Source organism: Cricetulus griseus, chromosome 3, assembly GCF_003668045.3.
Source record: "Cricetulus griseus strain 17A/GY chromosome 3, alternate assembly CriGri-PICRH-1.0, whole genome shotgun sequence".
Lineage (NCBI taxonomy): Eukaryota > Metazoa > Chordata > Mammalia > Rodentia > Cricetidae > Cricetulus > Cricetulus griseus.
The window spans coordinates 208,673,967-208,700,740 of record NC_048596.1 but is presented as its reverse complement, the minus strand read 5'-3'; the positions used below and the strand labels follow the sequence as shown (position 1 = coordinate 208,700,740).

The following is a 26,774-nucleotide window of genomic DNA, read 5'->3' as shown; positions in this document are numbered from 1 at the left end:
CAAGAAACTTTGTAATCAAGAGAGACAGAGCCATGGATTGTGAAAAGTGGGAATTTTGAGATCAGAAAGAACAAGAAAGTTGAAAGTACACGTGAAGGTGATTGCAGAGGTCAGGACCCACCTGTGTGGTCCCGTTAGGAGTCTAGCTCATCTTGGCCTGTTTGGAGGCCATTCATGGTGCTGTGTGTGTATATTTTTCATATTATTATTGGGTGACTAATCTTTTCCTTATGTGTATTGAGGGTTTTTCTGTATCATTAAGAAACTGACTTTCTCTCATGTTTGCATATGTTGTTCAGATTCTGGGTTTGTACCCTGCTCAAAGCAGCTTTCTTACTCTGAAGTTCACCAAGGTAAAATCTCTGATGTATGTAGATTTCACTGTAGTGGAAATAGTGAGCTACACGTTTCTGGCTTTACTTTTTCCACATGATTTTAATTGAAAACTTCTTCCCTACACTGATTTAGACTTGTGTTTGTGTGGGGATCTATTATTGAAGTGTAGTCAAGCCCATGACTACCTGTAAAAGTATAAGCGCACATTTGCTGTTTGTGACAAGTCCATATCCACCCACAACTTTTTCTGATTTTCCTGAATATTTTTATTTTCTCAGATAATACTAACAATATTCCTTGAGACTATGTGTATAGTACTCTACAAAATGTTTTGCATATATAATAGTTTCCATCACTATGGTAACCATGCTAGAGACATATCCCCATCTTTCAGTGAAGGGAGCTAGGGTGTGCAAAGGATAGGTCATATTCCAAGGTGATGTGGATGGTGAGTGGCAGGGCTGTGGTTTGAACTAGGTAACCTAATCATAAGACTGAGCTTCTCCTTCTTGATGAACTCTGGAATCTTTGGATCCAAATCACTTACATTTCTCATCCATATGCCAGGTTTAGTGTTTTCATGAGCATTGTGCTGTTGTAGAATATTTTAGGTAGAATTGGTGTATTTATATTATAAAATCATTCTTATCCAATAAGATGAACCTTTTTGTTTGTTTTGGCCTTCAGTGGAATGCTGAAGGTCTTCATGTGAGACCTTCCTGTCTCTAAGCTTTTCCTTCATGCACTGTCTTTTGTATGGTTTGTTTTGTATTAGTGGAATTTTTCCTTCCATTGTATCTTCAGATGGTTGTTGTTGACATATTAGAAGGTTATTAATTTTTTTCAATTTAAGTCACAAGTGCTTAATGCTAATATTTAGTACTATTTTTCTGAATTTTTCAGAAATATTATATTACCTACAAATAATAAATTCCACCTTCTCATTTTAGTATAGTTTCTCATTTATTCTTTGTAAAAAATAACTGTTTTAAAACATTGTTAATAATAAATTTCACTTTCTCATTTTAGTATAATTTCTCATTTATTCTTTGTAAAAATTAACTTACTGTTTTAGAACATTGTTAATAATGACAGTCAATGTTTTTATCTTATAAATATCTCTAGTACATAAATAAATATCATGATACTAGCTCAGTTTATTTATTACTGTATTTTGTGTGAAAGTGTGAGAGTGTGTGTGTGTGTGTGTGTGTGTGTGTGTGTGTGTGTGTGTGTGTGTAACTATGGTATGTCCATGCATGTGTGTGCAGATGCAAGACATTTACATGATTACAGACTAGATGAGGATGCCAGTGCCCTGCTCTATCACTTTCCTTATTCCCGTGAGTCAATGTCTTTCAGTGGACCTAGAGCTAAGCTGGCAGCCGGTAAACCCTATTCTCTGTCCTCTCTCTGCCTCCCCAGTGCAGGTATCACAGGCAATCACTCTCATGCCCTACATTTTACTTAGGTTCTGGGATCCAAACTGAGGCTTCCTGTTTGTTCAGCAAGCACCTCTACAGCCATCTCTCCAGTGCCAGTGTTGTTCCCTATACAGATATCAGGAAGGATGTTAAATTATTTTTCCAAATGCCTTTCAGATTTTGTAGAAATCATTCTTTCTATTAATGTGTTAATAAAGTCTCATCTATTCCTGGTGTTGGGCAGTGTTTACTTTATTCTTTGAATAAATTAGTGACATACTTAATTTACATTTACTAGTTGTGACTAGTAAACTGCATCTCCGTTGAAGGGGATATGTCTGAATGTCATTTTCAGAATTAAATGATAATTATGCTGCCTCAGAGAAGAGTTGGGGTGCCCTTCTATGTGCTCTTAAGAAGCATCATAACTATATGGCTTTGCAAGAAAGTCTCCAGGGAAGGCTCTGGTAATTGGGGGATGATTAGTTAGCTTTTGGGCAACTTTCCAGATTTTATTCTGGAGTGTCTGTATGTGTTATCTCCCTTCTAAAACTATAATCATCTATATTTTCCAGGAAATTTTTATCAAATTTACTTGCTTAGACTTATGAAAATATTTATTTATAAAAAACCTTAAGTTCCTTTATAATTAGTTACTTTAATTTCACTTGCTTCTTTTATTCACATACGTGTGTGTGTGTGTGTGTGTGTGTGTGTGTGTGTGTGTGTGTGTGTGTGTGTGTTTGTGTTTGCTGGGGATCAAACCATACATACATACTAGGCAGGCACTCTTCTACTGAATCATATCTCTAGCCCACTGCATTTTGACATTGAATGTTTGTGTTTCTTAGTTTTTCTCCACAATTAATCAACTAGGCTGGTGGATCATGTATATCACTTGATCCTTACAGAAGAAATTTTGCATTGATTAGTCAGGACATGGCTTGTATAGTTTTAATTCAATACATCTGTGTTTGATTTTTCAATTCTATTTCATACTTTTCTTGGGTTTGTCATACTAATATTCTGTAAGTCACAGTTCATATAAGTTAAACCATTTTTTAAAGACAGTTTGGCTATGAAGAAAATATTAGTTATTGATAAACTGGTATGAATTATTTCATCACAAACACTTTGTGACATGCAGTGCCTGTTTCTGGGACTGAGTTAGTTCAGTGTGTTGAGACTCAACTCTCACTGTTTGATCTCTCTGCTTGTGAGCTGAGTCCATTCTCATTGAAATTAGCTCTTGTGTGAGTGAGAGCTGTAAGAAGGTGTTGTTGGAGTGCAGGTAGAGGACTTGTGGAAGATGAGAAAAGACCAGACTAAGGACTGAGAGAGTGCTGAAGTCAAATCCTGTGAATTTCTAGTAGGTAGTGAGAGACAAGGAAAAAATAAAAACTAGGATTCTGCAAGTGATGAAAACCCTGTGCCTTTGCCTATCAGTTTTCATTCTATTAATAGCTTGTGTATGAAGGCAGTGAAAGCCGCCAGGCCTCTCAGGGAGAGTTCACAACCATTGTCTTTCATTCTGGTTAGGTTTAAAAAGATACTTTGAATATATAAAAATGTTTTATGATTACTGTTCAATTGAATGTATATGCTTGATTAAGGAGAGTATATACAGAGTGATTAAAACCAAATTGGTGAAACCATTACTGTTATTTAACCTAACATTTGTTTGGCACATGAGTGCTTTAAACCTAGTTTGATGCCATTTTTGTTTGTCTTTTAAACTTGAATAATACATACATATATATATCTTACACATTATTATGTCACCTATGTATTACATTATGTATACTATTATATCATTATATAGTGAAATGCATGTAGGTAATAAATTAATGTTACCTTTCATTGAAGTAAAAAGCCATGTCAAATCATATTTTCAGTGTGGACCAAGTATAATATGCATGTATGTCTTTCATGGAATACTTTCATGTGCAGAATGTTTCTCTAAACTCTGGGTCATCAGATGGTCTCTACTTTTTCTTCTGTGTGGTTATTTATTGTCCTGGTTGTTTAAAGGATCCCCCAACCCTCTGTTTTCTGGAATCATCAATGACATTTATTTACACTGTCTAGTTTCTTTACTGAGAAAGTATGGCCCCATATTCAACCCTACAAATGAGTCTGTGCCTGCTATACAGAAGGCAGCACCCGGGTACTGTCTTTAAAATGTCGCACACACACTCTCACATGTGAATGTATGTCATGTATGTGCAAATGTTATTTTCACCTCTACTAATAGAAGTTCCCATTCAATTTCTCTTACCTTTTTCTTCATAGGACACATGCCTAAATTTGTATTGTTCTCAGCATCATTCTAACACATACAAAAAATTCTTCCTAAAAACGAGACCTGCTGGCTCTGGAAAACATTTCAAAACTTTTCTAAGTCTCTTACTTCATGCCTGTATGCTAGCCTGTTGAATACAGAGATGCCCTGTTAGATGCAGTCTTTGTAAGGTAAGACTTTCCTAGGAAAGGCTCTGTCTTTCTGCTGTGCAGATGAGTGTTTTAAGGAACTAGATAGGAATGGATAAGATGTAGGTTAAACATAAATTAATGTTCTCACATAATGAAAAACCTCTGGAAAGGAAAGCCTTTGCATACCAAAGCGTATGTTGAAATGTGACCTTAGCTTGTCTCATGTATCATCTGACAAGAACTGAAGATTCCAAAGTTAATCTTTCCTCTCCTGCCTCCGAAAGTGGCTTCCTCTAGGCAGGTTGAGTGTTGCGCAGTCCACAGTGAGTCACTGTGGTGAAAGTCTTTCTTTCCGAAGCACTGAGTGGCTTTGTAAAGGGCAGTGGCTGAGGTTGAGGTTACAGTCCTCCGTTATGAAACCATATACATGTAATCTGTTGAATATTTTTATTACCATCACATATCATTTAAGGAATGGGGGTTTGTAGAGAATTTTAATTGGTATAGTTAATACAATGCTGTGTGCAAGAAACTAAGTAATTTAGACACATTTGAAAGGTTTATTGGCTGTAATGATGATACTACCCAATAGTATACTGTTATATCATTATCAAAATTTAACCATTATCAAAATGGTTAAAATTATTTTTCTATTTGAAAATGTTTTCAGTAGCAAGTTGTTCGGTGTGGAGCTGAGAATTTCTAGGACAGAAAAGCAGCAAATGTACTTACCAGTGTCTGTCACTAATGCAACCGTCTTCAGTGAGGAGGCGCCATACACCGTACAGTCTGTGATGTTGTAGTCCAGCCTTGTGCAAATTTCTTACCTAGTCTAATCATGTGTAGACTAAAGAGAAATGCAATAGTGTCTGCTTCTTGGGGTTACACTAAGGATTTGGAGAGGAGGGAGACGTGGGAGCAGCCACACCAAGCACAAGAGCCTTAAATAATACCACAAGAAATAGCTCTAAGTCAGTAATCATTAACCTCATGTGGTGATAATAAGAATGCTTTCTTGATATTCACCATCCCCACATCTGACAGAGGGCTGATCTCCAAAATATACAAAGAACTCAAGAAGCTAGTCTCGAAAACACCAAACAATCCAATTAAAAAATGGGGTACAGAACTAAATAGACAATTCTCAATAGAGGAATCTAAAATGACTGAAAGACACGTAAGAAAGTGTTCAACATCCTTAGCCATCAGGGAAATGCAAATCAAAACAATTCTGAGATACCATCTTACTCCTGTCAGAATGGCTAAAATCAAAAATACCAATGACAGTTTATGCTGGAGAGGATGCAGAGAACGAGGAACACTCCTCCACTGCTGGTGGGAGTGCCAACTTGTCCAGCCACTTTGGAAATCAGTATGGCGACTCCTCGAAAAAATGGGAATGAGTCTACCACAAGATCCAGCAATTCCACTCTTAGGCATATACCCATAAGAAGCACATTCATATAACAAGGACATATGTTCAACCATGTTCATAGCAGCATTATTTGTAATAGCCAGAAACTGGAAGCAGCCTAGATGCCCCTCAACTAAAGAATGGATACAGAAAATGTGGTACATTTACACAATGGAGTATACTCAGCAGAAAAAAAATAACGGAATCTTGAAATTTGCAGGAAAATGGATGGAACTTGAAGAAACCATTCTGAGCGAGGTAACCCAATCACAAAAAGACAAACATGATATGTACTCACTCATATGTGGACCTGCTTTATGATACATAGTAGTGACCATGCTTTATCAGAGCTGTTTTTAATGATGTTGCTCAGAATGGTTTCCTTCCAGATGATGATTGAGAAGCTAATTTAAAAAAAAAAATGGTGCCAGGTACCACAAGGGTAACAGAACTGTGCTGTTTTTCTGGGATTTTGTTTTTTACTTTTTTTTTTTAATGGAGAGTGCTGGATATCTCTACAATTTTGTTCAAATGACTGCAGAACCTGGAAAAGCTGTTGCTGCTATTGATGCATAACATACTGCCATTATTGGTCTTTATATATATAATTTGAATTTTTGGAAACTTTAGCTGTGCTGTCAACTTTGGAAAAAAGTATCCCAGTTTACCGCGTTCAGTTGGCATTGTACAAAAATTAACACCCATATTGTTCTAGAAATGTTGAACTTAATTTTTTTCCATTTGTACAGGGGTAATGCACTGTATTAAATATGTAAGGTCTTTAAAAAAAAAAGAAGGGATTTTGAGAGCCCATCCCATATGAAGGGATGCTCTCTTGACCTGGACACATGAGGAAGGGCCTAGGCCTGGCCCAGGATGATGTGGTAGACTTTGGAGAGCCCCTTTTGAGGGTCTTACCCTTTCTGGGGAGTGGAGGGGGGATGGCTAAGGGCAGGAGGGATGTTGGGGGGGAGGGGAGGGAGAAGGGATTGACATGTGAAGCAAGCTTGTTCCTAATTTGAACTAATAAAATAAAAATTAAAAAAGAATGCTTTCTTAATATCCATTGTTTTAACTAAATTCAGAGTCAGAAAGATCACCTGTACTGAGACTATAACTCTCTTAATGGTGATTAAGGGTTCCAAATATGTTTGGAGGAGAAGAAATAATGGTACCTCCCTGTATGTAGCACAGTAAGCCAGCTCTTGTCTATAGCAGTCTACTTCAGAATCACTTAGAGAAGAGTTACAAGGATTTGCTGAAAACAAATCATAAAGGATGTATTTTAAAACAATTCTTTGGCATACATATGGTTTTCTTACATATTAAAGACAAAAAAAACTTGCTAATAGCTTGAGATTCTTGTTTCTTTTCATAGGAAAATTAAAATCTCAGCTGAGAATGTAGTACTGTAGTATCTATAGCGTCTTCACTGTTTTTCAGTTTATCATTTTTATTTTTATAATTGCTTATTCTGTGAATGCTATGTGACATAAACACATAAAATAGTAGAAGGATGTTTATGGCTCTTTCAGAAAATGTTGAAAACTCTGTCCTAATCTCAAGCCAAAAACCATTTACCATTTTTTTATGAACTCAAATCAGCAACTCAAATGGCAGTTTTAAAAATAAAGTAATACAGCACAATCCAAAGATAATGCTGAATGGGTACTTATGTGTTGAGGGATAAAGGTACTGTGTCTCTGCACAAGCAAGAAACTTTGTAGATACAGTTAAAATACTGTGGTGTAGTTTAAATGCACATTAGTGAAATGAGGTGTTTCAGGGAAGCATGTGCCATGTTGTTTGTATGTCTGCAACCAATACTGTGCTGAAGGTGGTGACACAGCATGGGTGACCACTTCCCACAGCACCACAGATTTATTCTGCATTTGATTGTAAAATAAGTTTCTGGGTTCAGAATCCTTTGTTGTTGTCAAATCTTTTAAGACACCCCCACACACACACACACACACACATACATTTAGCACACAGTTTATTGTAACATGAAAAAATAAAAGACCCAGAGACAGATATTGGGGTTCAAACATCAAGCTGAAGGTCAGAAAAGCAAAGCAGCCAGCCACTAATCCTTACCTCTACCACAGGCTGAAAGAGCTGACACTTGAGCTCTCCTCATCATGGCTAGAGACTGAATGCTCTACTGACTACTGAAGGCCCTGCTTCTGTCTTTTATACCCCTCTAGTGCTGGGATTAAAGGCACATGATCTGTTACTCTTAGACTGATTCAATCTCATGTATCCCTGGGTGGCCTTTAACCCAGAGAAATCAGTCTACCTACTAATCCTGAGTCCTAGGATTAAAGGTGTGTACCACTACCTCCTAACTTCTGGCTGCTGGGAGCCTAGCTTCTATGGCTTGTGGCTGACTTTGCTTTCTGAATCCTCAGGCAAGCTTGAATAAATCATAAATATCACTACAGTTTATGAAGCAAGGTCACAAATGACTATGTTATGTTGTGGAAAGTATGAAAGAATACCCCTCTCTCACCAACTGAACATTACTTATTTTAATCAAAGATTAATGGAGATACAATGGGCAGAAGACTAAATGCCAGGCTCTCCCATTAGTCTCTAGAAGGACTGGGGCCTGCGTTATTCTGTGTGCTTCAGTGATACTTTAGGAAAATCGTCTGTAGAAGTCCACAGCTTTACAGGCACTGGTGGCACACACCTTTATTCCCAGCACTCAGGATTCAGAGACAAGCAGATCTCTGTGAGTTCGAGGCCAGCCTGGTCTACATAGTGAGTTCCCGGACAGCCAGGGCTACAGAGAAACCCTGTCTCAAGCTTTAAAAGGCAGATCCAGAAAATGGGGAAAATTGACTGACATCTAAATCATGATGAGGATGATTGATTTCCCCTGCCTGAGTGATTGAGACAAAAGATAAAAAGAATAGGAAAAAAAACTTGGAGAACAGTTGTTGGTATTTTTTTCTGCCTTAAGCAATAAAGTTTGGAAGTTTGGGTGTTTTTCCAGTTTTATGCCACATATCAAAATATACTCTTTAATCAATCTTACATGTATATTGTTTTAGTTGTTCAGGTTACCTTTCATATCACAATGATAGATCATACTGGGGAACAGGAAAGTCCTATAAAATAACAAGTAGCCTTTGGAATACCCTACCCTGCAGTGTAGCTTAAAAGGTAGTCTGAAAATATAAGGCAAAAGCCAAATACTTAAAAATACTGCACTTAGGTCATAAAGCCAAATTCAGAGAAAGCATCCAAGTCTAAAACATTCTAGTTATACATTAAATATATAATCTAGAGTTGGCCAAACCACCTAAAAGTAACAAATTTAATTATTATAATGCTAAAGTGTAGTATTCATTAAAATGTAAGACCTTATGAACTGATGGCCAATTTGGAATCCCTAAAATGCCCAGTGCTTCCCTTCAACAAGTAGCAGGGAACTCAGTTGTCCATGTGTATACTCACTTTTCATAAGCATAGAGAGAACTCTGCAGTCATCCCAGCTCTCCCGCATAGCCAGGGATTATTGGAATTGAGAACTGGTTTGTTTACCTAGCTATCAAATGTCTTTAACAAATCGTTTAGAGGGCTACTGATAAGGAACCCTTGAAAATTAAGATGAAAGTTAATAGCATGTTTTATCATGTGCAAAGTCCCCATTCTGTGTGTGCACATACATGGCTGCACTTTGTTGTTGGTTAGGTGCCCATCATGAGAGCCATCACCAGTTTGGAGAATCATCTTCCTCCCTTCCCACACTCTTCACTCTGCTGTCTAGAGTTGTAGATAGTGTATAGTTGCTTTCCAGCTCTTTGCTGTGGCTTGTCACAAATAATCCTCTCATGCTTCCATCTTTACTAAATAAAGGAAACTTTTCCCTTATTGATATATTGAGCGGACTTTCTCAGGTAGTATCGGGAATGGTTAAAAAGTCACTTTGAAAAGTGGCAATTGAACACTATCTACCGAGCAAATCCCTACTCCTCACCCCTCCCTCCGATCCAACCATTCTACCCCACAAACTGTCTGGTAAATCTGTTTTCGAGAGGGCCATTGTAGTTCATGCTTACATATGACTTTAGCCAAATTCCTGACAGAAACAACTTAAAGGATGAAAACATTTGACTCAGTAGTCCAGAACATCCAGTCACTGGTTGACCTCATGCATCTAAGCAAACCATCTTACAACTGCAGAGTAGTATACACTTCATGGTATACAGGAAGCCAAGGGCAAAACAAGAAGCCATCATGAATGACCCACCTCTCCATCCATATCGAGAGCTTTCAAAAGAATGCCACCAATGCCCAGCCTATCAGCACATGAGACAGTTCTTAGCCAAAACATATCAGCAAAGAAAAGCTGTTTTGATGTTAGTGATTATCACCAGAAACAAAGTAAATTTTAGCAAAAACTGGGTTGGGGGATACATCTGCACAATGGAATGCTGTCTGGCCAACCTGAGGGAAAAATGGAGTTTCAGATATATTGACAAGGAAAGTTCTCTGCAACACATTCTAAAGTGGCCAAACAGTAGAATATGATGCTGTATGTTGCTTTTATAGTAGGTGCCATACAAAAACTATAGTGTTTTTATTATAGGATAAGGATTATGACAGTGTTCAATATCGCGTGCCTAGTGCATTGAAGCAATAGACTTGGCTGTTTTTAACCTTTATAATGTAAGTTGAGAGAAAATGGTTACTTTTGCTTACTTTGAGAGTTTTAATTCTAACTTTTTTATGATGAACATGCATTTTGTAATGAGAGAAAACCATTTTCTTTTAGAAAAAGATCTAGATGATTGTATTCATGCTAATGTACCTAACTGTTTTCTTTGGACCCAAAGTGTGAAAAATTCCTGCTATACATGCAATGGCACATCAAGTACTTTCTGAGCAAACTGGATCTTGCTGCAGCCCACGTGAGCAATTCTGGGCTTTGGTTATTTGCTGTCACTTTACATGCTCAACTATACTTTCCATTGTGTGTGTGACTCATGTGGTCAGTGGTGTGCATATATCTGGGTGGTTGGATGTGGCTGGGTGGAGCACACACCTACAGTGTGTGTATGTGAGCTTATTTGGGGTGAGGCATATGGATACCTGTCATCTAAGCATTTGGTGGTTACTTTCTTTCAAGAATGTAACTAAGAGTCAAGGAGAAGGATAATGGGCAGTAACTGTGTTGGTTATTTAGACAGAACTGAACATCTCTTCCTCCTTCCCTCTCAGTGTGGCAAATAGTTGAAACTAGGTCTTTCAGCAAACCCCATTAGATACTAAATGTGCCACCTGAGTGATTATTGTACACTCCAGAGGAAAACTTCAATTGTGCTAGATTGTTTGAAATACTTTTATTTTCTTCTATATCTCACAGGATCTACAAAGTATGGAAACTATTCAAAAGAATTGCTTATCTCTATACTTTTGATATTAAATTCATTGAAATTAGTTAGAAATTTTGTTACATACAGATTTGCCTAAATTAGCTTATACTTTGCAAACTCACTGTGGGATTATTACATTGCATATGGCTGATAGCAGTCCTTTTCCTAGAGTAACTTTGATGAAGAATGAATTGTTATTAGGAAAGATGGCACCTGTAAGGATTTGAAGCCTGATTGTATATAGTAGTGCTGTACATAATAATCTCAGTGCAGATGAAGACTGTTTGTAACATGATTTGAGAACACAAAGCATGGACTCTAAAGACTGTTGGGTTCCAAATCCTGGCTCCGTGACCTGCTGGCTGCATGCCAGAGACAGTACCTTCTCTCTCCCTGGCTTTCTTATGTGTAGAACAGGGATATAAGCAGTAACTGGAAGAACTCTGTACCATATGTTTATTTTAAAATTCTAAGAACTAGATGCAGCTAATATTTGCAAAGCATTTGTACATTACATGAATTTTTAGTAAGTGTAGATATTATTATTTGTCACTAATTATCTAGTTTCTAAATGTGCTATCAAGTTGCTTACTAATTATGGACTTATAAAAATTATTGAATTGCAATCTATTTTTAAGTTAATTTGTATTTTCATGAGGGGTAGAAACTGATTTTTATACCAATTTTGATTATTCATTCCTTTGTATTACAGTTACAAATTATAACACTGTGGTAGAAGCAAATTCAGATTCCGACGATGAAGACAAACTCCATATTGTGGAAGAAGAAAGCATCGCAGATGCAGCTGACTGTGAAGGTGGCATGCCTGAGGATGAGCTGCCAGCAGACCAGACAGTATTACCAGGAGGCAGCGACAGGGAAGGCGGTACCAAGAACTGCTGGCAAGATGACGGTGAGTGTAGTTCCTCATAAAAATTCTCTTCTCTTTGCTCTTTTAAAAATGAATTAAATGAAAAGATAAATTGGATAAAAGTTTTTAATAAACAGTAAAATCATTTGTATATTAGCCAATATTAGATGTCCTACTTATTTTTTAAAAGTAGATTTTGAATCAGAATGATATTGTTTTGACTGTTTGAACAGTACCTAAAATAAATGGAATTTAATAGAGTTTTTTAACCAGGGTTAAGCTTCCCACATATTGTTAAAATGCTTGTATCTACCTTTAATTTCATATTGGGATACCCAAATTAACACTGGGCTTATAAAGTAATAAATGATACTTTAACATAATAAAATAATGCAGTATGCAAAAATCTCAAACAAAGATGTGTTATGGGGGAACCCTGAACAGAAAACAACCCCCCTACTGTCTGTACCCTGCCAAAGTTAGCAAATGAAGTTGGCTAGGCTAGGCATTAGGAAATAGAAGACTGAGAAGTGGTTCCATACTCACTCTTGTGGATGCTTTTGAGCCCCAATTCACATTGGTGAGTGGTAACCTAAAACATCTTAGGCCATGTTTGAATTTAAAGTATAGGTATTGCAAACATCCATAGCCATTGAGCATACGCCTTCATCCTGGTGCTAGAGAGGTCTCTCAATAATTTAGTAAGTAGACAGGAACATGAGAAAGCAAAAGAAGCAAAAGTTAACTCAGACTATTCTGATTATGAAATGCTCCGTCTTGTTTAAAGCTACAGATATAATAAATGATTAGCTCCAAACCCATGAGCATACAGATAGCCTGGTTCATCTCAGTGGCCACAAATTAGAATGAATAGACAGAAATGTGAAAGAGGGATTTGTGGGTAGTAGGGGGTTGGTAGGAGTGTTGAAGAGCAGTGGTGAGGATGATGTCTATGTATCACATATGTATACAAAATTAGTAAATGAAGTATGCTAAAAATAACATTTCTAAAATTTAAAAAATAAGTGCTAAAAACCCAAAATGAATTTAATAGCAAGTCAAGAGAGTCGAAGAGAGAATAAATAAGGTAGAGAAAAATTACACACAAAATGAAATTCAAACAGACACATATAACAGACATCAAAGTCTAAGGCATGTGTGAATTTCAGGAGAGCAGAGTATAAATAGCAATAGTATCTAAAGCAGTAAATGCCATGAATGCATCAGAATTGATGCAGATGTGATGTCTGAGTGTAGAAGCACACAGCCCAGTCATCCCAGTGCAACTCCAGACAAGGGAAGGGGGAGAGAATGCATGGTGGGCGCCTGCTTCAGTGAGCTAAGTGAGCAAAGCACTGTTCTAGGAGACCTAGTTGTCAAAAAAGAGCCAACCAAACGCAAAGAGGAGGTTAAAAGCACCAAAAGAAAAATGACTCACTACAAATAAGGGAAACTTCACAAGGCTGTAAAATTTCTAAGCAGAAACTTCTTTTTAAAGGCAAGGATAAAGTGGAATAATATATTCCACAGTGCCAACCAAGATACTATACCCAGCAAAGCTATCATTTAGAAACAAAGAGATAAAAATTTCTCCAAACACACACTGTAAGAAATATGGTACTCATAAGGAAAAAAAAAAAAAACCTTACAGAAGATACATGAAACAAAAAATCAAACTACACTCTTGCGATGACAACATCCAACAACAAAGGCAGACAATAAGAACAAAGGAACTACAAAGCTGCAGAAGTAACTAACAGAATGGCATTGTCCAATGTTATCAGTGATTCAATGTGAGTGAGTTGAACTCTAATCAGAAGTTACAGGTGATTATACTGATTTTTTTATTCCAACTACAAAAGAGTCACTTTAGCTTTGAGAACATAGGCTCAAAGAGATAGAGTAGAAAATTTCCCCATAAGAATGGTGATCAGAGAGAATAATAGAATGTAAATTAAGCGCTGTTACCCCAGACAAAGAAAGTCATCACTTAATGATAAAGTGCATTTACAAAAATGTTAGCAGGATCAGCAACATGGCCTGACTGTCAATTCAATCCACAGGAGCCACATGGTGGAAAAAGAGGCCAGCTCTAGAAGTTGTCTTCTACATAAACTGAGGCACATGTGCAAGTACATACTAACTAAATAAAGTATTTAAAATTTTTGAAAATATGTTAACATGTATCTACTGCAAGTAATAGAGCTGAAGGAAGAAACAGCAATATTATAACCACCAAGGCCTTCAACAATACACGCTCAGCAGTGGCTGCATCATTTAGGCAGAAAAATCAGCCAGCTGTATAAACCACTCTACCCTGTCTAGCAACATACCAGCCTTCCATAGAAAATCACAGTAATACCTGAAATGAAATCTCAAAAAAACACTTCCTTCAAAGGTGGAAGGTAAGGAGACTGTTGTGTGGCCTGGAACATTATGATATAACAAAGTTGAAACTGTTGGCATGGAGTTTGACAGAAATCCGGAGCATTATTCTGAGTGAAAGAAATCCATTTTCAAGGTTACATTCTTTAATGGTTGCATTTGACATCCTACTAGGGAAACTCTTTAATAAGTAACAAATCCTTGGTTGTAAGGACCTGAAAGGGAGTATGGTAACTAGCCCTGGGGACTTAGGGCAATAATAGAACTGTTAAGTTCTATTGCAAAAGGCCTTACATGAGCTCATGGTTAAAATATATAGACCTGAACACCAAAAGAAATAACAGTAAGCTTTTCTGTATATTAGTGTGTGTTTCCTGCATGGACCCTTTAGCCTCATTGATACACATAGCAACAGTGAGTTCTACTAAACACCCAAGGACATAAACATTGTAGTCTCAGGCCTAAGTTCTTCAAAATCTAGTATGAGAAAGATGATCACCTATCTCTTTAAATGGACTGTCATAGATAGAACCAAATAAAAGAAAATACTCAGTCCAAACACAGATACCAAAATCCCAGACTAAATATTAGCATTTATATATATATAAAATTGAATACTTTTACAGATGTTCAAAATGAGAAAAATATGTGCATGTACATATGTGGAATGCTATATCAGGATAACCTTTGAAGGAGATTTTAATTGTCACTGTAATAGACTTCAGAATAATCAAATACTATCTCAAAAAGAAGGAAAATGTTTAGTAAAACTTAGTGGATCTCATAAAAGCAATAGTGAGCATTTCTGGGAATAGTAAGAATTTCTATGTCTCACAAGAGCACATCTTTGTGACTATAAACAAATTAAGGATACCCATTGTCATTGCTTTGTCAACCTTCTGTTGAGGTGTTTTCCACTGTAGAAGACTAGAAAGTCAATCAATAGAGGTAGGAATGCGAATGGGAAGAGCTATCATTTACAAATGATACAGTTACATCCTTAACAATAAACCTACAGGTAAGTAGATATTAGAATGAGTAATCTGCCAGGTTTTCTTCATACAAAATAATAAACTGCTGGGGATATAGCTCAGTGGTAAAGGACTTTCCTGGGATATGTGAAGCTCTGAATTCAATCCCCAGTACTATAAAACAAACAAAGTAATGAACTGAATTTAAAGTAATCTCCATATGTCATTAAGAGCTATAAAGTAAAATTAGGTGTGTATGACAAGAAGAGAGTATAAACTTTTAGTGGTAGCCTATTAAGAGGACACCACAGTGAGTAAAGAACATGGAACGGAATAGATTTAACTTACCTCTAGACTTTATTTCAATTTGACTGATGTTCCAGGGCTCCTTCTAGTGTGTCACCTTGCATGTAGTTCCTGTGTCCCTTCATCGTCTCTTCTGTGTAACAGTATCACAGTCATCCTTTGTGTCCCAGGACACAAAGGTTGAGTAGAACCAGTCGGGTATCTTATAGATCATCCCTCAATTTGGGTTTCTCTGATTTTTCTTATAATTAGACCAGGGGTGCGAGTTTGGGAAATAACTCAATAGTGAAGTAACCTTTTTTGACTTCATATCAGCTGTACACGATAGCTACAGGGCATCACTGTAATCTTTCACCTGTTTGATAGGAACAGCCAGAGGCTAAGAAGCAGAAAGAGATTAAAGTCAATAAAGCCAGAGTGGTAATGAAATTCCATAACATCTGAAGATCTTAAAATTATTAGAAGCACTTTGCAGAGGGAGGTGTGAGGAGAATACAGATAGATTAGTGGTGTTGCTTGCTGTAGATGCTGTGTCACCAATCCGGAAACAGGAAGGAAGGCAGCAGCATAAATGCAGATTGAGAGCAGTAGCTTGAGTCAGGATGATGGCTAGAGAGAAGGCAAGAAGGTAGGATCCTGATTGTTAAAGGATGTTTTGAAAGATGTGATCTGGAGTAAGAGAAAAAAAGCTTAAGATTATTCCATCTCTGTTGTTTATTACAATTTGAAGAAAACTGAATATTGAGGTGTTCATTACTCTCAATCTTGTTGGAATCAAAATTGCATACTTTTGTTTTATTTTGTGTGTGTGTGTGTGTGTGTGTGTGTGTGTGTGTGTGTGTGTGTGTGTGTGTGTATTCATGCATGTGTTCCCATATATGTGCAGGTGCTCACATGGGTGTGTACCATGCATGTGGAAGACAGAAATGGGTATCTGATGTCTTCCTTTATTGTTTTCCACCTTATCTTTTGAGAGTCTCACTGAAGCTACACCTTGCTGGTTGGTTGGACTGGCTGACAGTGAGCTAGAGATCCTCGTATCTCTGCTTCTCCTTACCCGTCTGTGCTGGGATTTCAGGTCTGCCACTGCATCCAGCTTTTACATAGGTGCTGAGGGTCTGAATTCAGGTCCTGCTCACACAGTGTTTACCCTCTGAACTGTCTAAACCACCCTTGTGTTTTGTTTTTTTCCTGCTTCTGTCATTCATCCTGTCCATTTCCCTTGTATCTTCTGGAGTATTTGCTGAATGGCACCAAGGACAGAGCTGGAACACAGCTGTAGCTTTCTTCTATAAATTGCTTTTTGTCAAGCTGTTTCAAGCCAGGAGTTGCCTAGCTGTTGCTGTTGTTTCATTTAGCAGTGCTGGGATTGAACCTGCAGCATCATGCATGTGAGGCAAGTGATCTACCCCGGAGCTGCCATTCCAGTCCTGAACAACTTTTAATCCATCTCTGCAAAAATAATAATAGAAAATCATGCTAAATATCCAGTTATATTAGAGCTACATTCCACTCATATATAATAACATCGTCAAAAATGGATATGAGGCCAGTTTTTGATTATTTTTCTATTCGCTAGTAAAGTGATGTGGCTGCTGGTGGTTAGAGTTGGGGGGGTTGTTTTTGTTTAATTTTGTTTTTAATTTAGCTTGGTATGTTTGTTCTTTGTTTACTTTCTAGCACTAGTTATCAACTTAACCCATAAAACATTCTCTGTTTGGAAATTAAATGCTTTTACCTAAAGTTTACAGCAGGTGGTCAGAAGTAGAAATACATAGTAGATGGCATTTGCCCATCTATCAGTTTTCACTGTTCCTCAAAGCTCAAACACACCAGCACTAAATGACACTGACCAGGAACTTAAGCTAGTATGGTAAAAATGCCTTAACAATAAGCATGGCTTGAAACCAAGAACAGGAGAGCAAGTGTTTTGTGTGGAGACTTGTACCCTGGTTTGGGTGTCTTCAGATCTTGAACTTGGTGCTTTCTGAAAGAGATCAGACTCATTCCTGCAGCTCCTGGATGCATTTGGATTTGACCTTACAGTCACCCCTCACAAATGGGCTCTTATTACCACTCTTGTCCCTTATTCTTTTCTCTCTAACCCTTCCCATGTCTTGCCCCCTCTGCCATCTGAAACTCCTTTTCCTTTTTGTCACTTCCTCTTATACCTGAACTCCCTACACACAGTGGATGCTGCACCCTACAGTATCCACAGCTGCTTTGGATTGGATTATTGATCGCTCTGTCCCACTAAACAACTTCTGAAAGGCAGGGACTGTGATTTACTGAGATCTGTGTCTCCACACTGACACCTAGTACATCTACATGTTGAAGAGATGTCTACACCTAGTACCTTAAGACATGTTCCTTTTAAATTTGACATCACTGATCTCAAGAAAAACGGGTTTTCCCTTCTTTGCTTTTCTTTTCATTTTGAGAGCTCCACTTCTTTGACATTTTTATCTGACACTGTTTAGACATTTCACTGTTTAAATTACTATATTCATCTTTAATTATATGACATTCTGTCTGACCTTTGTAATACACTTATAAAAAATGAGCTATGTAAAAGCCTCCCTGCAGTGTTTATCTTTCCTGAAACATGAATAAAGAATACACCAAATTAAAAATATTAAGTTTTCTTAGCTCATGAGTAAAGTATCTGAAAACTAGTAAAGATAATCATTTAATCACTTATCAACTATTGAAAAAATATAGAAATCTCTGCTTCTGGAAGAATGGAATAGACATTTTTCTCTCTGTTCCTCTCTCTCTCTCTCTCTCTCTCTCTCTCTCTCTGTGTGTGTGTGTGTGTGTGTGTGTGTTACATACAAAAATGAACATTTAAAAAGTCTCTAAAAGTGAAAAGAAGCCAGAAACTTCAAGAAGCCAAATGACAACACAACAGTGGAGTCCTCAGATTTTCTGTCCTCTCTCTCTCTCAGATAAGACTGTGTGTTGGAGAAGCCTGGTCCAAAACCTCTGCAGGTACACACATGACACAATAGTTCAAGCTCTCCCTGGCCAAAATGTAGGAAAGCAACAAGCTTAGCTCTTTTAGATAGTTAACTATTTATCTGTAGCCAAATACCACAGAGGAAACTGCAGGTTCCTCAGTAGGAAGCTCTGTCTTCTATTCCCACTGAACAGAAGCATCCCAACCCCCTACCAAAGTGGTGGCAGACAAGAGCAAGTAGCAATAAAGCATCCCATCATCTTGCTGAATAGGGCAGAGGAACCTCCTGGAGAGTCAAGATGACAAAAGGTATTCACTCAAACAGGTTTTCAGTAGAAGCCTCTTGGAGACAGGAATGAAGCCTTTCTCATCCAGGGTGATATAGATGGAGGCTAGTGGGAAAAGCCTGACGTCATCCTGTCATCCTGCTTTGCAGTAAATAGCAGCCTCTTCCAAGAAGCCCCTTTTTCCCATCAGGGAACAGATGCTGAGAGAGTATCCTGGAATGCATTTCCCTCTGCCTCTCTGCTGGTTACTTAAATAAGAGCTACTGTCTGTCTTAAGTGATAACTAAAGACATCCATGTTTCCTTCAAAAATACTTGTTACCATGAAAGAGGAAATTTCAATTTGAATAGAAGCAGCAGCAGACACCCAGAACTTAAGTGACACTGATATTAGACTTTATTACCAGGAATGTAAACCAGCAGAGTAAAACTCAACAATTATGAACATGGCTTGGAACCAAAAAACAAAGCCCCACCCAGCCAAAGCAGGGAAAATAGAAGCACTAAATGAAGTTATAGCTGAAGTATACAGTAATAACAACAACAGAAGAAATATTAGGAGCCGGTAGCAGAAGAAAGAGGAGAGGGGAGATGGAGGTGCAGGTGTGACACAGTTTAGCTTCTGGACAGTGGGAAGAAAGGGGAGCATCTGAGTGCTTTGGGATTGATGTTTATGACATTAGCTCTTAGCAAAAGAGGAGAAGAGAGGGCGTAGCTGGAAAAATGTTCAAAGTTATGAGTGAAATGTTCTAATACTTGTCAAAAGACATAAAACTGTGCCCTGAATAGAATAAGACTGGAGAAGTGCATGCCAGAAAACACCAAAGTCAAACCTGTGAACACTAACGGTGGGCAAAGTGACAGAGACAAGGGCAGGAGACTGTGGTTGTAGGGGAAACCCAGTTGAATGTCACCACTTCTTAGAAACCACTCTGGAGGCCAGCAGAGGCTCACTTCTCAAATGGTGAACTTTGTCAGCCTAGGGCTGTGGGTCCAAAGAAACTAAGGGCATTTTCAGATAAAGGAACCTCCCCTACATGAAGTCAGAAGCTGCCTGAAAAGAAGGGGATTGTGATGGCCATTCTTGGGTGTCATCTTGACTACATTTGGAACTAACTAACAGCAAGCAGCTGGACATACTGAGAAAGACTATTGAATTAAATAATTTGATGTGGGAAGACCCACTTTTAATTCAGATCTTTTGAAGTAGGAAGATCCATCTTTAATCTGGAAAATGCTGACTGCCAATATAACGGGCATGGAAGAAGGAAGCTTCTGCTCTTTGTCGCTTTCCCTTGCTCTCAATGGCATTAAAGCCCACTTCTTTGAGATCCCATCATATAATGAAGACCAGCTGAGATATCCAGCCTCATGAACTGAACAACTAGAGTCTTGAACTTTTTGTTAATAGACAGCTGTGGCTGGACTAGCTGGGCCACAGCCTGTAAGCCACTCTACTAAATCCCCATATGACAACCCTGACAAATACAGGGGTGATGGAGTCAGGAAAAGGAGAGGTGGACAGGGATGTACAGTCACATGTCCTCTTCCTGCAGTTTCTTCACTTATATATGAAGATTGAACAAACATACTACAATTAGCAAAGCCAGCCAAGATACTATCAATAATTTTTAATTTGCATGGTATGAAAGCTACCTAGAAATATGTTCAGCATGATCCTACAGCCAATTTAGTACTCAAGTCACAGTATATATAGAGTTGTACATTCATCCTGTACAACTATTACTGACCTACTGTTAGCATGCATTACGTTGTTGATGATATTCTCAGCACTGGAAATTACTTAAAACTTCTAGAAACAAAATTTTCCAGTTAACACATGTAGTTTTCATATATAAACTCTATTTCTAACCTATGTAAAGTGAGAATGCTAGCCTTTACCTCACTTCATTTTAAAAATTAAAGATTTATGTATATTCCACTATGCTTAAGACAACCTTGCTCAACCGAAAGCCAAAAGAACAGAACTAAAATACAATTATGAGTTCCTTTAATAGATAGTGTGGCCCCACACGAAACATTAGTGTCAATGTCAGCCACTGAAAGCCTGACCCAAGGCAGTACCAGCACTGTGCTTATTCCAACACCTCTTTGCCATTACAAGAATTCAGGCATCAGTGAGATAAAGACTCAAGAAGATGTGAATTTTGAAATGGTAATCTGTTAGTTTGAATATGGTTGATCTAACCACCCTGGTCCTGAAACATCAACAGAATTTGAGTCACCACAAAAGGAGCTTTCTTCACAGAATAACATCCACCCTGCTGGGCAGAGCTTGCTAACAGCATTGTTGCTGCCAGGTTCTCTTCCTTGATCAGAGCCTCCTGCTCTGCTATCCAAGTGTTCTTTCCTTACAGCAGGGTCTCAGGTCACCATAACTTCAAGAGGACATGGTATGAACACACTGCAGTGTTAGATAAGTGTGCCTTGTTGAGAAGGGAAAGGGAAAGCAGAGTTTTCCACAGGAGCTGGAGAAAGCCAGTTGGCAGTGATGTTTTCCACGTGCTAATGTCATGTTTTCTATAGTACTTGTTAATGCATGCTCTGATAAGGGGAGCTGACCACAGAGTAGACAAAACTCCTATATTATAACTTATATATAGGTCTAAAAAGTTTCAAATTAAAGGCCTTTAAACATACCAATTAGAATAAATCTTACAACATTTTATTGGGTTCTGTTTCTCTGAGAAAGTTGAATTTGCAACTTTTTAAATGAACCTTCAATAGAACAGAAGGAAAATGTTGAAGCCTAACAGTTGAGATTATGTAATGTACATACTGTTAGAGGAGCAGTCATTCTCAGGCCTGTGGCCCTTGTCTCTTTCCCAGTTACCGCCACATTCAGTGTGGTCTAAAAAGACTTGAAATTGGGGTCAATGTAAATCAAGGTTTTTGTTTTTAATTGGGTTTTTTTTTAAATCAGGTCTGGCCATATTATAAGAAACACATCATTTACCTAAAACACTGAAGGTAAAGGATGTCAGGTACAAATATCCAGCTACAATGCTGATACATTCTCTATGAAAAATAATGAGTGTTCATGAATGGGTGAATCATCCATCACTTCCCTCTGTACATTGGTCTTTTTGTTCTTACAACAGGTCTAACTGTTAACTCATTAGCTAAATGGAAGACCAATAATCAAACCAAGTCTGTGTGGTTCTGAAGTATTCTATCTTATTTTTTACTAAATCCAACAGAAAATATGTACACACTAAACATGCCATTCATATAGAAAGCTAGCAATGGGTAGGAAGTTGGATCACGCCATCAGTGCCCATCCATAAAGAAATATCTTAAGAGCAGTTACCATGTCAAATTCCACTCTGTATTTTTCATGGCTTCCAACAAGGCTAAGAACCACTAATTACTGGGTTTCAAATTCAGTGTCTGGAAAAACTAAAGCAGCAAAATGGAAACAAGACCAAATCTTCCCTGTGGCTAATAGAAAAAAAAAAAAAAAAAAAAAAAAAAAAGCTGCTTTCCTCATTCCTCTCCTCGCTCTAACAGTGTTTCATCAGTTGGGTGTTTTCTATGTTGCCATGACAAATGACCACACATTTGATGGTTTAAACCATACACCTTGGTTTTCTTACAGCCATTACAGAAGTACCATCCTTTTGGTTGAGAAAAGACATTATTCCCTTGCTGGCTTAAGCCCATTTCTGGCCTCCAGAGGGTACTTACATTCCTTGGCTTATGACCCATGTCATAGTTTCTTTTCCAGTTGCTGTGATAAAACACTCTGACAAAAGCAACTTAAGGGAGAAGGGTTTATTCTGTCTCTAAGTTCAAGGTACATCCCATCAAGGCTGGGAAGATGAGACAACAGAAGCTTGAGGCACACATCATATCCATGGTCAGGAACAGGGAGGGATTAAATACATGCTGCTGTTCAGCTTGCTTTCTCCAGTTAGAGTTCAGGACCCCAGCCAGGAACTGGTACCACCCACACACCCACAGTGGACAGCTCTTGACACTTCAATTAGAGCAATCAAGATAACCCCCAATGAGCATGCTCAGAAGCTTATCTCCCAGGTGATCCTAGATTCTGTTGACTTGTCAATTAACAATCACAACCATTTTCTGAATCTTTAGAGCCAGCAGAACGAGACAAGTGCCTCCCATGATGAACTTTCTTACTATTCCCATTTCATCATCCACACTTCTGTCCCCTCTTCCACTGTTAAGAGCCTACAAGGAGTAACCAACCTCCCACATAATCCAGGAAAAGCTCCCTATCTCAAGGTCTATAACTTTAATCACATCTGCACATCTATTTTACCACTTAGGTGCACACCTTTAATCCCAGCACTCGGGAGGCAGAGGCAGACCGATCTCTGAATTCAAAGCCAGTCTGGTCTACAGAGGGAGTTCCAGGACAGCCTCCAAAACAATACAGAGAAACCCTGTCTCAAGAAAAAAAAAAGATTATTGTGGAGTGGTAGAATTACAATGTAGACATCTTTGAGAAGGCATTATTGTGTAGACCATACACTTTTGTTTAAAAATGTCACCACAATCCACACATCACAACCTGATGTTAATAATCATTGTAGTGCACTGTTAGTGTACGCTTTGTATGTGTGTGTTCTGTGTGCCCATGTTCTAAACTGTGTTTGACCCTCATATAGTGAAACAGGTCACATTCCTGCTTTGTAGATGAAGGAATGGATACAAAAGTGGACACTGTTACAGAGTCACTGTTGTGTGAACAGAGGCTTGAAGCCTGCTGGTCTGAATTTGCCATTAACCTCTGCATTGCCATAGGACACTCATGTGATTCAAGGCTTCTGGCATTTAGCTAATGTGTGGTTTAAAAAATGGTGACTTGTTTGTGTACAGGCAGGTTACTTATTATTTCTTATAAGTCTTTTAACTCACTGAAAGGAACAGTAGTAAAGGAACGTGACAGTCTGGAAATGTATGTGACTTAGCAGATTTTGCTCACCATCACTGTCATTTTGAATGCCACCCTTTGTTAAATCAATCCCTTTGGGACAACTTAAATAAGAATAAAAAAGTAATTAAGTTGCATCATGCAATCCAGTAGCACCCTGTTGCAGCACTCAACAGTAACTGTCTCTCTTAACAACTTAAGTTGCTCTTTGAGTATAATGATGAAGTCTTTGTAATGTCATGTTCTAGCACCTAGCACAATTTCTGGTTCATGGTCAGCTCTCAAATAATGAGCAGGTGAATGGATGACTTAATTAAGTTGTTCCTGAAACTGTCAATCCACTTGACCCTGCTCTTAGAATTGAATGAATTAATTTGAGGTCATAAGGTTTCAGACTATGATCTCCAAATTCTACATGTAGTGAGGGTAATTGTCTCTAAACAATGGCTGTGTCTTCCTAAGATCCATTACAGCAGCCATAACTTATTGAGGATTGACTGTAAGTCAGGCATCAGGCTGAATACTCCATATATGTTCTCATTCTGTCTTTAGACAATCCTATGGGGTTACTGATAACCTAGTTTTGTGGCAATTAAAACTAAAGAAATGATAACTCTCTCCCAAAGTGACTCATGGACCTGGTAGAACCAGGATGTTAACTAGGAATAACTGATCTACCCGGATGATTCAAAACTTGTAATGTTTTCCATGACTAGAGGTAAAAATTGGTAACCTGCACATATATGGGTTATATATTGCTAGTCTTGTAGACACATAGTGCGTCTTCCTTCTTGGCCTTTGCTCTCCATCTCTGGCTCCCTATTTCTTGTTCTAAAAGTACCCACATGTTTTCTGGGTTCAGTTTCATTTACCATTTGTTTTTGTTTCATTTTTTTGGAGACAGAATCTCACTATACAACCCACATTTGCCCTGAGCTGAACATATAGCCCAGGCTGGTCTCAAACTTGGAAGCAGTCCTCTTGTTTCAGTCTCTCAGAGTGCTGAGATCACACACAAGACACAACAGCACTTTGATTTCTCATTAGTTTATTACTTAATTATATTCAGCAGTAGATTTTATTTATCAGAAACTTAAGATAGCAAAATAGTTTTTAGTCACATAATTCCACATTTCCATTTATAGAAGTAGATATGGAACCTATAGTTAGAAAAATCAAGTTTTTCTTGTTTTTTTCTAAATGTTAACCTAAGAAATTAATCTTTTTGTTATTTATGTTCAGTCCTGTGCACTTTAATACAGGACAAAGACCTTTCCATCAGTAAAACTTAGAAGTGTGACTTTTTCCTACTTATGTCTTCCTCCTACTCAAATGCTAGCTATCACAGTCTAGACTCGTTTCTATAGTTTCTTTCCTTGGGGAAATGTCATGAAAATTGAACCATCTAGTGTGAAATCATATGCATTAGGTTATCTTTCACTAAGCACTGATATGTGGTCCTCTCTGTTGATAGATGGTATTACAATGTATGATGTGCCAGATGCACCCTCTGCCATGTTCCATGTTAAGGGCACATGAATTGTTTCCACGTGTAGAAATGTAGATAAAGCCTCTAAACACTAATATACAGGGTTGAGGAGGTTGTGAACACACTTTCAGATCTAAAGAAGAAATGTCTAGAGGTAAGATTGTTGTGGTATATATTAAATATATTTAACATTGTAAGAAATGGCCAAACTATTCCCCCAGAGAGGCTCCACTGTGACGATCTTTACCAGGAATCAACTTTTGTTTCAATGGCGTCCAGTTTTATATTTTTAATGGTATTTATTTCTGGTTTTTAGTGTTTCCTTTCACCTGTTTCTTCTCATCTTCTTTTCTATTTCTGTTACATGGAAGCCTGGTATCTTGGAGCTTTTTAATAACATTAGCATTTAATGCTACAGTTGTCCCTTTAAGCACCAATTTAAGGTCACTCAAAATTTTTGACATTTTTAAATTTTTACTCTTGACCCATGGATTCTTTAAAAGTGTGTTTATTTCCATGTCTGCAGATTTTTATATAACCTGATTCTGGTATCTAGTTTAATTCATTGTGATCTCAGAGATGTGTTTTGTAGGACTCCAGTCTTTAAAACTTACTACTTTGCACCTTGAGCATCTTGGTATGCATGTTCATGTGTGTACATGTGTATGTGTGCAGCCCAGAGACCATCATCAGATATTTTTCCTCATTGAACTTGGAGCTTGACGATTTGCTAGTCTGACTGACCTGAAAGCCCCAGGATCCTCCTCATCTGCCTCCCCAATACTGGGGTCGCAGTCACATGCCACTGTGCCCAGGTTTTTGTGTGACTGCTGAGGTCAAGCTCAGATCCTCATGTTTGCATGGCAGTTACCTTACCAATGGAGCCATTCCCTGGCTCCCTATCATCTCACATACTTTGTATCTTCATGAATGTCCTGTGTGTACTTGGTAGGAATGTAACTTCTGTTGTGGATGGGTGGAAATTCTATAAATGTCAGGTGAATCTAGTTGTCAGGCCACCATCACAGTGGTCTAGTTTTTCATCCTTGCTGGTTCTCTCCCTACGTGGTTGTCAGCTGTTCGAATGAAAGGAGTTCCTTCTGATGCTGGGGTATGTTTCTGCTCTGTCCATTTGACTTCATACCTTACGTTTTATGTGTGTGCACTCAGTATTGATACATTCTCCAGCTGGATTGAGTGTCATTGTGTGCTGTTTCTCTGTTACCCTGGTACTGTCCTTAGCTCCACACCATACTTTTGTCTGATATTAATATAATCACTCCAGCTTTCTTTTGATTGATGTTTGTGTAATTCGATTTTCCATCATCTTATCTCAACTGCCTTTATCATTATATTTTATAAAATCTTTGTAGCTAGCAGATAAAGTGGCACTTTAGTTTGTTTGATTGGTTGATTTCCACTTTAGTCTGAGAAAGTCTGTTCCTTAATTGCTTGTTTAGACTATCTATTATAATACAACTTTTGATGCTTGGATTTAGGGTTTTGCCATTTTGTTATGTTTTCTTTTACTTTTTTCTGTTCTACTTTTCATAACATTTTGATTATCTGATTATATTTAATATTGTACTTTA

At 37.9% G+C, this 26,774-nt stretch overlaps 1 protein-coding gene across 6 annotated transcripts in view; it reads left to right on the top strand.

The window, feature by feature from the left end:
• The window catches only part of Zeb1 (zinc finger E-box binding homeobox 1), a 161,195-nt gene that overhangs the window by 97,316 nt on the left and 37,105 nt on the right, over positions 1-26,774 (top strand). For 5 of the 6 annotated variants that reach the window (XM_027405465.2, XM_027405463.2, XM_027405467.2 and 2 more), the window contains one exon: positions 11,707-11,907. The exons of the other annotated variant lie outside the window; for it this stretch is intronic. In XM_027405465.2, coding sequence (XP_027261266.1) covers positions 11,707-11,907 — 201 coding nt within the window. The remainder of the gene's footprint in view (positions 1-11,706; positions 11,908-26,774) is intronic. 6 annotated transcript variants of the gene reach the window in all.